General features: G+C 57.7%; 1 protein-coding gene across 1 annotated transcript in view; it reads left to right on the forward strand.

Annotated features, from left to right (window-relative positions):
• SIN3B (SIN3 transcription regulator family member B) overlaps positions 1–13,019 on the forward strand; it is a 35,802-nt gene that overhangs the window by 18,904 nt on the left and 3,879 nt on the right. The window contains 9 exon segments of the mRNA XM_027584324.2: positions 190–308; positions 4,416–4,623; positions 5,449–5,565; positions 6,899–7,137; positions 7,875–8,058; positions 10,040–10,565; positions 10,568–10,642; positions 10,820–10,989; positions 12,721–12,894. Coding sequence (XP_027440125.2) covers positions 190–308; positions 4,416–4,623; positions 5,449–5,565; positions 6,899–7,137; positions 7,875–8,058; positions 10,040–10,565; positions 10,568–10,642; positions 10,820–10,989; positions 12,721–12,894 — 1,812 coding nt within the window.

Raw genomic sequence — 13,019 nt, forward strand, 5'->3', positions numbered from 1 at the left:
CGAGCTGTGAATTAGTTGTCTGGAGCCCCTTGCCCTGCTGACCACAACCGGTTGCTTGAGAGCACGTGCATCAGTGACTCCCTGCTCACCTAGTGATGTCTGAGCCGAGGGAAGGGTGGGGTGGGAGTGGGGAGGTGGCGGCTGGGGCCCTGGCCCTCCAGGGCCCCCCCTCATTCCCTCTCCCTGCAGGTTCGCAGGGTACTGAAGAGCCAGGAGGTCTACGAGAACTTCCTCCGCTGCATCGCGCTCTTCAACCAGGAGCTCGTGTCCGGCTCTGAGCTCCTCCAGCTCGTCAGCCCGTTTCTCGGGTGAGTGATACTTCCCGGGGTGTCCGCGAGGTTGTGCATCCCTAACGTCTGTCCACCTTTCTGTTGCTTGTCGCTTTCGGGAAACAGTCAATGCTTTCTTTGATTTTTGTTTGTAAACTGCCATGGTGGTGGAGGTCATTCTAGATTGAGCCGCAGTAGAGTGAGAAAGAACACAGACAGGTCCTGGGCCCTGTTCTCGCACGGTGACAACCAGGATGCTGACACTCGCACGATCCACCTGTCTTGTCAGGTTTTCCTGCTTCATGCGTGCGTGTGCACAGCTCCATCACCTGCGAAGCGTCCTGTGTCCACCGCAACAGTCAAGACACTGAGCGGCTTCAGAACCACAGGGATGCTCGTGTTGACCTGTGGTACCCACACCCGTGTCCGTCCTCCTCCCCCACCCTGATCTTGGCCCCACACCCCTGGCCAACCCCTAATCGGAGCTCCAGCTCTAAAACTTACATAGCAGAAGTGTTATATAGATGCAATTACGTAGTACCTAAGCTTTGTGGATTGGGTTTTCTTCACCCAGTATAATCCTCTAGGGATTCACTTGATGCATGCTTTTAAAAATTCTGCCAATCAGAAATTGACAGGAAGAAGGAAATGGCCACTCGGCACCCCTGCCGGCCAGAGAGAAGCCCTGTCGGTGGGGTCAGCGGCCTGCTTCCGGCACAGGCTGCTGCAGAGGGTGGGCAGATGGGCAGACCCTGGGGGCTGCGGCGGCCGCCGGGAGGGCAGGGGTTTTCTAGCAGGTGAATGCGCACGCACAGTGCGCTTTAGGAGCGGGGTGGGCCAGCCCCAGCATCGCCTCCTGCTCATCAGCTCTGTCACGTCAGGCAAGTTTCTTAGACAGTCTGAGTCTTAGTTTTCCGGTTATGAAAAGGGGATTTCTAGAGATACCACGCACAGTTTCAGAGCGCTCCAGGTGGGCTGTACACTTAAGACCTTTAAAATAGCGTCTGGGGTGTGGCAAGTGCACATTCTATAATGACTGCATAGCGGCTTATTTAGCCCTAAAGTCATTCCCCAGGGACAGGCGCTCCCTGAGCCCTTTATTATTAATTTTAAAAACTTTTTTAAGTTTTCTTTTTAAATACAAAATACAGCACAGATCCAGGAAACCACATGATGGATGACTTGATGAATCATTTTTAGGCAAAGCTCCTTGTGGCCACCACCCAAGTCACATGTGGACCTTCGCTAGCCCGCAGGAGCCCCTCCCTGGGCCATCCCATTGTGCTTTCCCCCCTCAAAAGTATCACTGCGGAGCGAGGGCCTCCCTACGCTAAGGGTGGTGCAGGTACCGTCCAGCACACAGCTCACTCTTGCCTCCCCGCCTGGGTTTTGTTTTGGAACACATCTGTGAGTCTCCCCCTCCCACTTTATCCCCTGCTGTTTCTGTGGCGGCGCCCCGACACCCACAGCCCTATCCGCCACACCCCTCTGTCCATCAGGAGGCAGTGGCGTCCACATTCTTTCTGTGGCTCATTCATTTATGGGTTCACTGGGGGTTGCAAAAGAGAGACCCTCAACAGCATTTTTCACCTTTTGGCGGCCCAGGGTAGATGCTTGATTTCTCCCTTTATTACAATGGCTGGATGATGAGTCACATTCCTGTCATACCAGGACCAATTAGGGACCAGTTCTTTTTTTCTTTCTTTCTTTTTATAAAGCATCATACGGGCTCATGGACACATTTGATGTGTTTCAATTTTTTTTTTTTTTTAAGATTTATTTATTTTAGAGAGCGACTCCAAGCGGGAGGGGCAGAGGGAGAGGGAGAGAGACTCACGCAGGCTCCCCGCTGAGCATGGAGGCAAACAAGGGGCTTGATCCCACAACCCCGAGATCACAACCCGAGCTAAAACTAAGAGTCAGATGCCTAACTGCGCCACGCAGACGCCCCTGTTTCAGTCTATTTTAAAGATGAGGAGGCTGAGGCCCAGAGTGCATACCTCTCACTTTTCTCAGAGACAGCTCTTCACAAGAGAGTTGCCATGGTGATGGGTGGGTCTAGGGTGGCCCGGCCCAGAAGCTGGCCCTTCGCTCATCCTCTGCCCTCGGGACACGTGCTATCAGGCTGGGCTGCAGCATCCTTTTTTTTTTTTTTTTTTTTTTAATTTGGTATTTCTTGGATGTCTTTCAGTGTGCAATGTGAGTCTACATGATCATTGGTAGTGACTGCATACTATTCCCTTACTTGCACGAATTGTGGTTTTCTCTGCAGGGTCTGTAATGAAGGACGTTTGTCTCCGGTTTCTATAGTCAGTGCTAATAACTAAGGTCATGCTCCATAGGTTGGGATACTCAGAGGTCAAGTTAGGGTCATCAGGCAGTGCTTCCTGAGATCCTGAGAGGATACACACGCCAGGGTGACCTTTTCACTTGGGTTCACTTTCCCAGGCTTGTGGAGATCTCTTAACACTCTGAAAAATGGCCCAGAGCAGGATGGCGCTGTTATACACCCTCGGCTGAACCGAGGCTGGCTTTTTATATGGACTCGAATTGCATGCTCACTCCCACGGCAGTGTGTCTGTGAGCTCAGAATCCAGTGCTCTGGGTCTGGGTCCCGGCTGTGGATTGGGCGCTGTTGCTGGAAAGATGACATGCTGTGGTAGGCGAGGGGCCCGCGGAGGCCTGTGCGGGGGCGGGCACGCCCAGTTGGGTGCGTCACCAGCCCCCAGTCCGAATTGGGATCCGCTTCCTACCAGCAGCATGTTGTTTGCATAATGGCCAAACCTACTTCCTGCCGCTGTCCGGTGGGGTCCCGGGGGGGATTAAGGGAGAAGAATGAAGGAGCTTGAAATTTGAGGTGCTGAATGGGTGGGCAGTATTGGGTTGGGGTCCACTGTTCCCATCTCCACGCGCTGAGAGCAGTGCCGGGGAAGGGCATGGGGATGTGCAGCGAAGAACTACAGCGGGCCTCTGCTCGCTCGCCTTGCTGTGACGCCTGGCTGGGCTAGCAGTCGCCCCGACAAGGCCTCTCTCGAGGTGTGAGCCTTGGTCTGGGTTTGCACGCCCAGGGGCAGCCAGGTACAGGGGCCCCGAGATCTGCCAGAGTCGGGGCAGGAGTGGGCTGTGTCAGAGTGACCACTCCCCCTTCGGAGCATTCACGGTCGGCATTTGTCACGGCTGCAACGTCAGATGTCCTCTGCGTGGGTTTTGTTGATGTCTTCCCTCCCTGCATTTCCGTGTGCTCATGGGTTTTCATTGTGAGTGGAATTGGCATGGGGTCCCTATGGTGGGGCACAGTGGACGGCCATCTCAGGAGGGGAGCGTGTGGTCCACGAAGGAAGGGGGCTGCGGGGGGCAGGATCGCCATGCCACCCGTCCCAAGTACCTGCTTCCTTGCGGTCGGATTTTTTTTTTTTTTTTTAAGATTGTTTTCAGTAATCGCTACACCCAACGTGGGGCTCGAACTCACAACCCCAAAATCAAGAGCCACATGCTCCACCGAGTGAGCTGGCCAGGCGCCCCTCGGTAGGATTTGGTACTCGTTTAACCAAAAATCCAGCTGACACTGGGGGCCAGTTGTATTAAAGCCTTCCTATTGCATGGCCATTACGTTATGACTTGTGAGAGTGTGTCTGGGAGGGGATCCCCCCCCCAGGTAGGACGGCTCTGGAGCGAGGGTTGGCAGACTTGACCTGTCGGGGCCGAGGGGCGGGACTGCTGAACTCTGGCGCCGGAGCAGCAACAGGCTCCGCCAAGCAAATGGACACAGTGGTGTACCAATAAAACTTTATTTGCAGGGACAGGCATGGGCAGCCTGGCAGTAGTTTACCGACCCCCAGCCTGATGCCCGGCCTTTTCCAGTTAAAGAACATCACTCGCCCCAGCTTCTGCCAGTCCGAATTGTCTCTTCCAGCATGTTTCAAGGCTCTCCTGTTAGTGTTGGGACCTGGCAGGTGACAGAAGGGCGGGAGGCAGATGTACTCACACATTTGAGGACATTACACACCTCTGATGCTTGGTTCCACCTCTCGGCCCTCCTCTCTGACCACCGTCAGCAGGCGTTTACAGGAGGCCATCCCAAAAGCACTAGGTCCCTCCCAGAAAGCCCCAGGGAAGCCAACTTACTGTTTGTCTTTATTTCTGAAGGAAATTTCCAGAACTCTTTGCACAGTTCAAGTCCTTCCTGGGGGTGAAAGAGCTGTCATTTGCCCCGCCCATGAGCGACAGATCCGGGGATGGAATAAGCCGGGAAATTGACTACGCGTCTTGCAAGCGCATTGGATCCAGCTACCGAGCGCTCCCCAAAACCTACCAGCAGCCCAAGTGCAGTGGGAGGACGGCCATCTGCAAGGAGGTAGTGCTCCCTGGCGGCTCCTGTCAGCTTACGTGGTGCATCACCCGCTACACCACAAAAACACCCATCACCCCCATGTTTTACATGAAAACTGAGTGTCCGCCCCCTAAATATTGAATAATAGACGGTGCTGGGATGCGGCCAGACAAAGTGCCTGAGCTGATGGTTCCTTCCCTACTGGTAGCTTTGGCAGGCCGCAGGGCACATGGCCTTGGCGTTGGCTTTGGCATTTTCCTCCATTTAGATTTACATGTATTTCTGCCAGGAGCCTGCTCTGTCCCAGGTTCGCTGCCCTTGGTATGTCTCTGTTTAACCTGACCCTTGAATACTTTTTCGAGGTTAGTAGACAGGCTGTTACTCTGTTTCCAGAATTCAAGAGTGCTTGCTGGATTTCAGGATATATAGTCCAGGGGTCAGCAAACTAAAATCTGGCCCTATGCCTGTGTTTGCAGATAAAGTTTTATTGGCACATAGACATGCTCATTCATTTACGTAGTGCCCGTGGCTGCTTTATCAGGACAAAGGCAGAGTTCAATCGTCCTGACAGACGGGCTGGCCCGCAAAGCCTAAAATACTTATTATCTAGCCCTTTACAGAGAAAGTTTGCCAACCCCCGAAATAGTACGATTTGTTTCCTTGGCCGAAGTCCTCTGTTTTCTCTTAAAACTACTTTAGAATTAAGGTTGCTATTTGTATGAGAAGGTGATTTCCTGTAAAATGCAGATTTCGTTACCTGTCTCCATATCTTTTGTGCCAGACGGCACAGCAAACGGTTCTGGCCGCCGGGGCCTCCCGCCCTGGTCATGGCTTTTCCTCTCGGTGCAGGTGCTGAACGACACCTGGGTCTCTTTCCCCTCCTGGTCCGAGGACTCCACCTTCGTCAGCTCCAAGAAGACCCCCTACGAAGAGCAGCTGCACCGTTGTGAGGACGAGCGTTTTGAGGTGCGTGCGCTGGTGTTGCTGGGGCCGGGGGGGCGTGGGGTGCGAGCCCGCCCCCCCCCCCGCTCCACTTCACTCTTTCTCCCGCTCCACCCCACGCGTCTCCTCATCTTCCCTTCCACCCTCCCCGGTCTCCTTTCTAGGAGCTGGGATTCCAGCACCTTCCAGCAGGGGGCAGCACCCAAAAGTGTCCCTGTTCTGCCTTGCCGGCCTTTAGGCTGGCTAGGGCAATGGTGCTGTCTCTTTCGATTTTAAAGATTTTTATTTATTCATTTGCGGGAGAGACAGAGAGAGAACAAGCCCGGGAAGAGGCAGAGGGAGAGGGAGAAGCAGACTCCCCGCTGAGCAAGGAGCCCGATGCGGGACTCGATCCCAGGACCCTGGGATCATGACCTGAGCCGAAGGCAGACGCTTAACCATCTGAGCCACCCAGGCGCCCCTCGATTTTAAATATATGTATTTATTTACATTTAATTAATCAGTTCAAGTTACCTTAATTTTTTTCATTGGAACGCTTATTGAGATCGTTGTATATTTATATGCAGCAAGTGATCCCGGGGACCCTTCTCCCAGCGGTCACAGCTTGTAAAATCGCGGGCACAGCGTCCCAGCCAGGAGGTTGCCATTGACTCACCCTGAGAGCTTACTCACATCTCCATAGTTGAACTTGTATTTGTGCACGCCTGTGTGCGTGTGTGTGTGGCGTGTGTGTGCGCGCGCGAGTGTCCTCCACCGCTAAGGTACTCCGCCGCTCCCCCACCCCTGGGATAACCTCCTGCCGCCCTTGATGGCCCTCCCCACTTCCCTCCCGACCCCTGGCAGCCCCTGACTTGTCCTCCAGCTCTGTCACTTTGTCATAAGTGGAATCACACAGTGTGTGCCTTTGGGAATTGGCTCCCTATCAGCACGTGCCCTGGAGAGTCTTCCCCGGGGCTGTAAGTACCTCGAGTCCTCCCTTTTTATTGTCCCCTGATGCCCGTGAAGTGGGGTCAGCCTGGGGACCGTACCCCTCCTCAGATGGGTCCACCTGTGTTCTAGCCACTGGATGTTCATGCGGTGGGAAGGGGCCCACAAGTCTTATTTCGTGGGCACCTGGCTTGCACCATTGCCAAGGTCGGACCCCAGCCCCGTAACCAGCCTTTCTTGCTCTGGGCCCCTGGAGCCGCTTCAGGGCCTCCACGGCCTGGCGTCCATCATCCCCCCCCCCCGCCCCCCCCCCCCGCCTCCAAGACACAGAAGTTGACCAGTTCTGTCCACACTTCTCTTCTGCCGACCTAGGCCGGTCCCCAGGGCCCCGCTGCCCCCCAACAGCCAGCCCCTGCCTTCCTTTCCATAGTTAGATGTTGTCCTGGAGACCAACCTGGCCACGATCCGCGTGTTGGAAAGTGTGCAGAAGAAGCTCTCGCGGATGGCACCTGAAGACCAGGAGAAGTTCCGGCTGGACGACTGTCTGGGGGGCACGTCGGAGGTGATCCAGCGCCGCGCCATCCACCGCATTTACGGTGACAAGGCTCCAGAGATCATCGAGAGCCTCAAGAAAAACCCTGTCACTGCCGTCCCCGTCGTCCTGAAAAGGTGTCCAGATTTTGGCGGCCCCCCCCCCCCCCCCCCCCGCCGCAGGCCGTCCCCGGGGGGCTCATTAGTGCTGTTTGTCACCAGTGTGATTGGGAGGGGCTCCGCGGGGCCTCGGGCTGGCTTAGTGCGGTTTCCAGTCTGTCTTCGTCGCCCGTTCTACTCCCAAGAGAAAAGCACCACTGAACAATTGTTTCTGTTCCTCTAGAACTTACCACCATGCACATAATCGTATCTAAACACGAAAAGTAACTATTTTAAAGCACAAATAGGACCGTCCTAGCTTGTCTTTTACTTAGTACATTTGGGGAATCTTTTTGTGCTAGTGAACAGGTATTAATTATTAATGAAGTGGCTGCCCTTGACCACGTGCTGTGCTCAGCCCTGAGTTGCAGAGCTGAGCCAGGCTGACATAGACCCTTCTCGTGGGGTTTGCAGCCAAGCGAGTGAGCCCCGTGGTTGATCTAGCACCTACCCAGAGTGTGGGCAGTGCCATGGGCCAGGGCAGGGAGGAGGTGTTGGGGCAGCGATATCTTGAGAAACTATAAAACCAGCCACATTGGTTCTGCAGAGCTGTTGCTCCTGCCCGTCCTCTTTTCTTCAGCACAGAACCCGTGGCCCAGGCTGGGAGCCGGCTTCCCGAGTTTGGAATGCACTCGGCAGGGCCTGTGGGTGGATGACAGGCTGCCCATGGTGGGTGCCCGGGGTTGTCCCCATGCTGAGCGCCTCTGACCCTGCAGGCTGAAGGCCAAGGAGGAGGAGTGGCGGGAGGCCCAGCAGGGCTTCAACAAGATCTGGCGGGAGCAGTACGAGAAGGCGTATCTCAAGTCCCTGGACCATCAGGCCGTAAACTTCAAACAGAACGACACCAAGGCCCTTCGCTCCAAGAGCTTACTCAACGAGATCGAGAGCGTCTATGACGAGGTGAGGCCCTCTGCGCAGGGCTGAGCAGGCAAGGGGTCTCGGCTCCACCTCCGGCTCTCCCAGTCTCAGGCAGGCTGCCGGCTCTCTGTTCCTCTGTTTCCCCAGCACCCCTCTTGCAGGGCTGTGTCGGGGTGGAGGGTGTGTTCCTGTGGCAGTCAGACTGGAGCGGGTCCGGGGGGAGAACTGTAGCGGTTCCGCCGCGGCTGGCAGGGGGCTCTCCCCTCCCCGCTTACCCCTGGGGCCTCGATGGACCTTCCTTCAGGTGACTTCAGCTTTCCTTTCTCTGCTGCCAGCTGTGTGCCCGGCCCAGGTAGACCCTGAGAAGGAACGTTCTATCCGACACATGCTCACAGACCTTACAATGCGGTATTATTGTCCCGGTTTTGCGATGAAACCAAGGCAGGAGAGGTGGCCATTTGCCGAGGCCGGTCACAGGCGACCAGGGCTCTGGGCCCTAGGGCTCTGCCTCTAGCCACTGCCCAGCGCCTTTTTGCCAACTTTGACACAGTAAGGCTCGTGGGGCCTGCACCACAGACCTGAGGCAGGGCTGGGGCCAGGCTTCGAGGATTTAGGCATCGAAAAATGCGTGCAGGGAGTGAGCTGCTTGCAGGGGCCTGTGATAGGAAGCCCTTTCCCTCCTGCCTCCCTGCCCTGGGCCACCCTCGGCCCCGCAGGGCCCACCTGCAGCTAGTTGGCTTCCTCACTTGAATCCCCGAGTCGGTGGTCCAGGCCCGAGAGCGCCACCCCCACTCCCCCAAATAGGGTCTGTGGGACATCGTCAGAATGAGCGTTGATGAGATGACCCGTGAGGCCCACCACGGTCACCGCTGAGTTCCTTCGCTCTTGCCCTGGGGGCCAAGAGGAAAGGGCAGGGCACTGTTTGGGGCCAGAGGTCAGCCCACCAGCCTTGTGAGCTTTGCACGTGCAAGCCCTTCGTGCATAGGGAGGTCGGCACCTCGCGGTTGGGCGTTAGCAGAGCACAGTTCTGTGTTCTGTGCCTTGAAACTTGCTCCAGGGAAAGGACTTGAAAAGATTTTTGAGGGCGTTTGGGGCACAAATGGGATCGGGACTCACAAAGCAGTAGGAGAAAGGTCACGCCAGAGCCGGGCGCCGGGCACACCAGCTCTCAGGACTCCTCCCTGTTGGGGGAAGGCGGTCTCGGGCTGTGGCAGAATTCAGTGGCACCGGGGGAGCACGACCTCTGGTGGAAAGAGACAGGAGTCGCCCACCCCAGAAAGCCGAGGCCCAGGCCCTGCGCCTGTTGTCTGTCAGTCACTCCTTCCATGGCTGTGCAAGGAGACCCCTCAGTGCTGTACCCCAGGCTGGTCACTGAGAGGTGAGGGAAACCCGGCCCTGCCCCCGGGAGCTCCCCACCCGCAGGGATGGCATCCACGCTCACTTTTCCGAGAGCCTGGGTGTGTGTCAGCCTCGGTGCCTGGTACCTGGTGCTGGGCATCGGTGTCACCCAGGAGAGAGCGTCATCAGGCCTGACCTCAGCAGGCAGTTCAAGGCAGTCTGGAGGGACTGTGATCATCTACAGGTTTGTAGGAAGCAGTCACGAGCTGGATAAAGACTGAGCAGGGGCTGTGGTTTTCCAGGGCCAGAGAACAGAGGGGCATGTGCAGAGGTCCTGCACACAGCAGGAGGGAGCTCAGCACCCCTGAAGCATTGAAAGAGGCCAGGTGTGGGGGGGCTGCAGGACGACATGCCAGGGACGGCGGTCCTGTCATGAGCAGTGCAGGAAGGCCTGGGGGGTGTGATGGGGCTGACCATGCTCCTGTAGATCAAACCACTCTAGACCGAGAGAGGACAGTGGTTGGAGTAAAAGGCTGGGGAATGGGACCGGGCAGGCGGGAGGCGCTGGGCTGCACCCGGATCAGAGTGTGATGCTTTTAGAGCCCTGTGGCCCTGGCCCCATCCCCCACATCTTGGACTTCTCCCAGCTGGTCACTTCCTGCCTAATGGCCCCCTGTCCCCCCAGCACCAGGAGCAGCACTCCGAGGGCCGTAGCGCCCCCTCCAGCGAGCCGCACCTCATCTTCGTGTATGAGGACAGGCAGATCCTGGAGGACGCGGCCGCCCTCATCAGCTACTACGTGAAGCGGCAGCCAGCCATCCAGAAGGAGGACCAGGGCACCATCCACCAGCTGGTGCACCAGTTCGTGCCCAGCCTCTTCTTCTCCCAGCAGCTGGACCTGGGCGCGTCTGAGGACTCTGCCGATGAGGGCCGGGGGAGCCCCCAGGGCCAGAGCGCTGACCCCGGTGACCGGAAGAAGCCGGCGCCAGGGCCACAGAGCAGCCCGCCGGAGGAGAAGGGGGCCGTGGGCGAGCCGCCGGCCGCCGAGCAACCACCACAGCAGCACAAGCCCCTGGACGACGTGTATAGCCTCTTCTTCGCCAACAACAACTGGTACTTCTTCCTGCGCCTCCACCAGACTCTCTGCTCCAGGCTGCTGAAGATCTACCGCCAGGCGCAGAAGCAGCTCCTGGAGTATCGGACCGAGAAGGAGGGGAGAAGCTGCTCTGTGAGGGCCGCCGCGAGAAGGGCAACGACCCCGCCATGGAGCTGCGGCTGAAGCAGCCAAGTAAGGCCTGGGGCCCCCAGGGGGGCTGCACGGGTGCTCCCCTCCCCCGCCGGGCGGGGACGCAGGTGGCTCCTCGGGGCCAGTGCGAGGAAGCCTGTGGTGGGAGAGACGCGGGCTCATCTCGGTGAGGGCCGCGCGAGTCTCTGGCCCTGGGTGACCGCGGTTCCCGCCCCTCAGGTGAGGTGGAGCTGGAGGAGTACTACCCGGCCTTCCTGGACATGGTGCGGAGCCTGCTGGAGGGCAGCATCGACCCCACGCAGTACGAGGACACACTGCGTGAGATGTTTACCATCCACGCCTATGTGGGCTTCACCATGGACAAGCTGGTGCAGAGCATCGCCAGGCAGGTGAGCGTGCGCCGGGCGGCCTCAAGCCCCTCGGGAGAGGCCCTGTTTTCATCCCCAGGGTCAGCACCTTCCTTTTGTTGTTCTTACTGAGGTAGGATTCACGTAACACAAAATTCACCGATTTCCCGTGAACAGTGCAGTGGCAGTGAGTGACCACATTGGTTCATCCACTCGCCTGCGGATGGGCGCGTGTGTCGTTGCCACCTTTTGGCAGTTGTACAGGGATTCATTTGACTCCTGGTCCGCACAGCTTTCTTGAGGGTAGCGACACGTGAGGAACCACGGCCCGCTCCTCCTGGAGGGAGACGGTCGGCCAGTTACCCGCATCGCTGAGAATAGCAAAAAAGACATGACAGCTGAGTGTCCACGAGAGAAAGTCAGGCACGTGAATCAGTCACGTTATTATAAACAGCAAACCCCGCAATGAGGCAGATGTGGTCTTGGGACGTAAGTCCTGCTCAGTTACCACCAGAATTGTTGTTCAGCTTGACTTGGTTTCCTGTTTGCCCAGGAAGGCTATTCGCCGGAAAGCAAAAAAGCCAAGGAAAGAATAGTGTCCTGAGCCTCCCACCCAGATACGGTTGCTAGAAACGGCATTTCTTTTCAGGCTCTACAGACTTGTCCTTGAGGCAAAAACACCCCCAGAAGCGTGCCCAGATCCGAAGCGTGCAGCTCGGTGGGTCTTCCGGACAGCCCCAGTCCTGCCTCCTTTCAGCCCTCCCCGTGGGCAGGCACCCGCGGCCTGGCCTCTGGCACGGGGACAGCCCCCAGTGCTCAGGCCGTTACAGGGCTGGGCATGCATCCCGGGGCTGGCCGTCTCCAGTCTGCCCCCAGTGGGCCCCCGTTCTGGGGACAGCAGCCTCGTCTGTAGCACCCAGAGGGTTCGACCGGACTGGACACTCTGATGAATGTTTTTTTTTTTTTTTTTCTTTTTAATTCCCCTTTCCACAAGTGTCTCCTGTAGAACTCTTTTTTTTTTTTTTTCTTAAAAGCTAGAAAAACGGGGGTATTTAGCCGAAGCCCTGGTAGGGGCCAGGACCCCCTGCCCCGAGAGCTCCCCGCTTTCCAGCAGGCCGCATGCTCTCGGGGCCCTCCGTGCCACCGTCGGCAGCCTGCGGGGCCTTGTTGGTGCTCTTTGCCTCTTCTTCCTTGTTTGATTAGCATTTCTTCTTTTCAGTAACAGCGGCCGGTGTTTACTGGGACCTTGCCGCGTGCCAGGCACCATGTGAGATTTACGTGTGGCCACACGTTGTATTTATTCAACAAAGCAGCGGCGGGGAAGGCCCCGAGTCTGCGGAAGCCTGTCCAGGGCGCCGCCGCCCGGCTGCTTCCTTTGCTCCTCCCTTCCTGCAGCTGCAGGTTTTAAGTCCGTTTATAGGGATTACAAGAGTTAATTGTGTTGATAGCAGAACACTTAGGGAAGATTATCTGCCACGGCACCACCTTGGGATAATCCCCGTCCCCATTTTGGGGACTTTTTCGGTACTTTTTCTGTGCGTTCCTCACGCCCAGGCTGGTCTGGTCTCCCATCTGGTCCGGTGCCACCTGTCCCTAGTGCTGCGGCTGCCCAGCACGGCCCGGTGCACCCTGGCCTCCAGGCCCACCTTGTGGACTTGGCGGACCTCCTCCCTGGGCACCGTGCGGCCTCCGGCGGGAGGTGGGCGGCAGCTCTGCCTCACCCCTCCCCAGGGGGCGGCCTGCCGGGCGCCCACTGGCTCTCCCTCCCCGCAGCTGCACCACCTCGTGAGCGATGACGTCTGTCTGAAGGTGGTGGAGCTCTACCTGAATGAGAAGAAGCGGGGTGCCGCGGGGGGGAACCTGTCCTCCCGCTGCGTGCGCGCCGCCAGGGAGACCAGCTACCAGTGGAAGGCCGAGCGGTGCATGGCCGATGAGAACTGCTTCAAGGTAAGGGGGGGGCCGCGCTCTGTCCCCCACGAGGCCGGGGCTGCGAGGAGGGGTGCTCGCAACGGGGAGGGGGGGGGACCAGCGGCTTTGCTCGGGTGCAGGAGGCGGGTTGGGGCCAGGCCTTG

The sequence above is a fragment of the Zalophus californianus genome, chromosome 1 (assembly GCF_009762305.2).
Source record: "Zalophus californianus isolate mZalCal1 chromosome 1, mZalCal1.pri.v2, whole genome shotgun sequence".
Classification (NCBI taxonomy): domain Eukaryota; kingdom Metazoa; phylum Chordata; class Mammalia; order Carnivora; family Otariidae; genus Zalophus; species Zalophus californianus.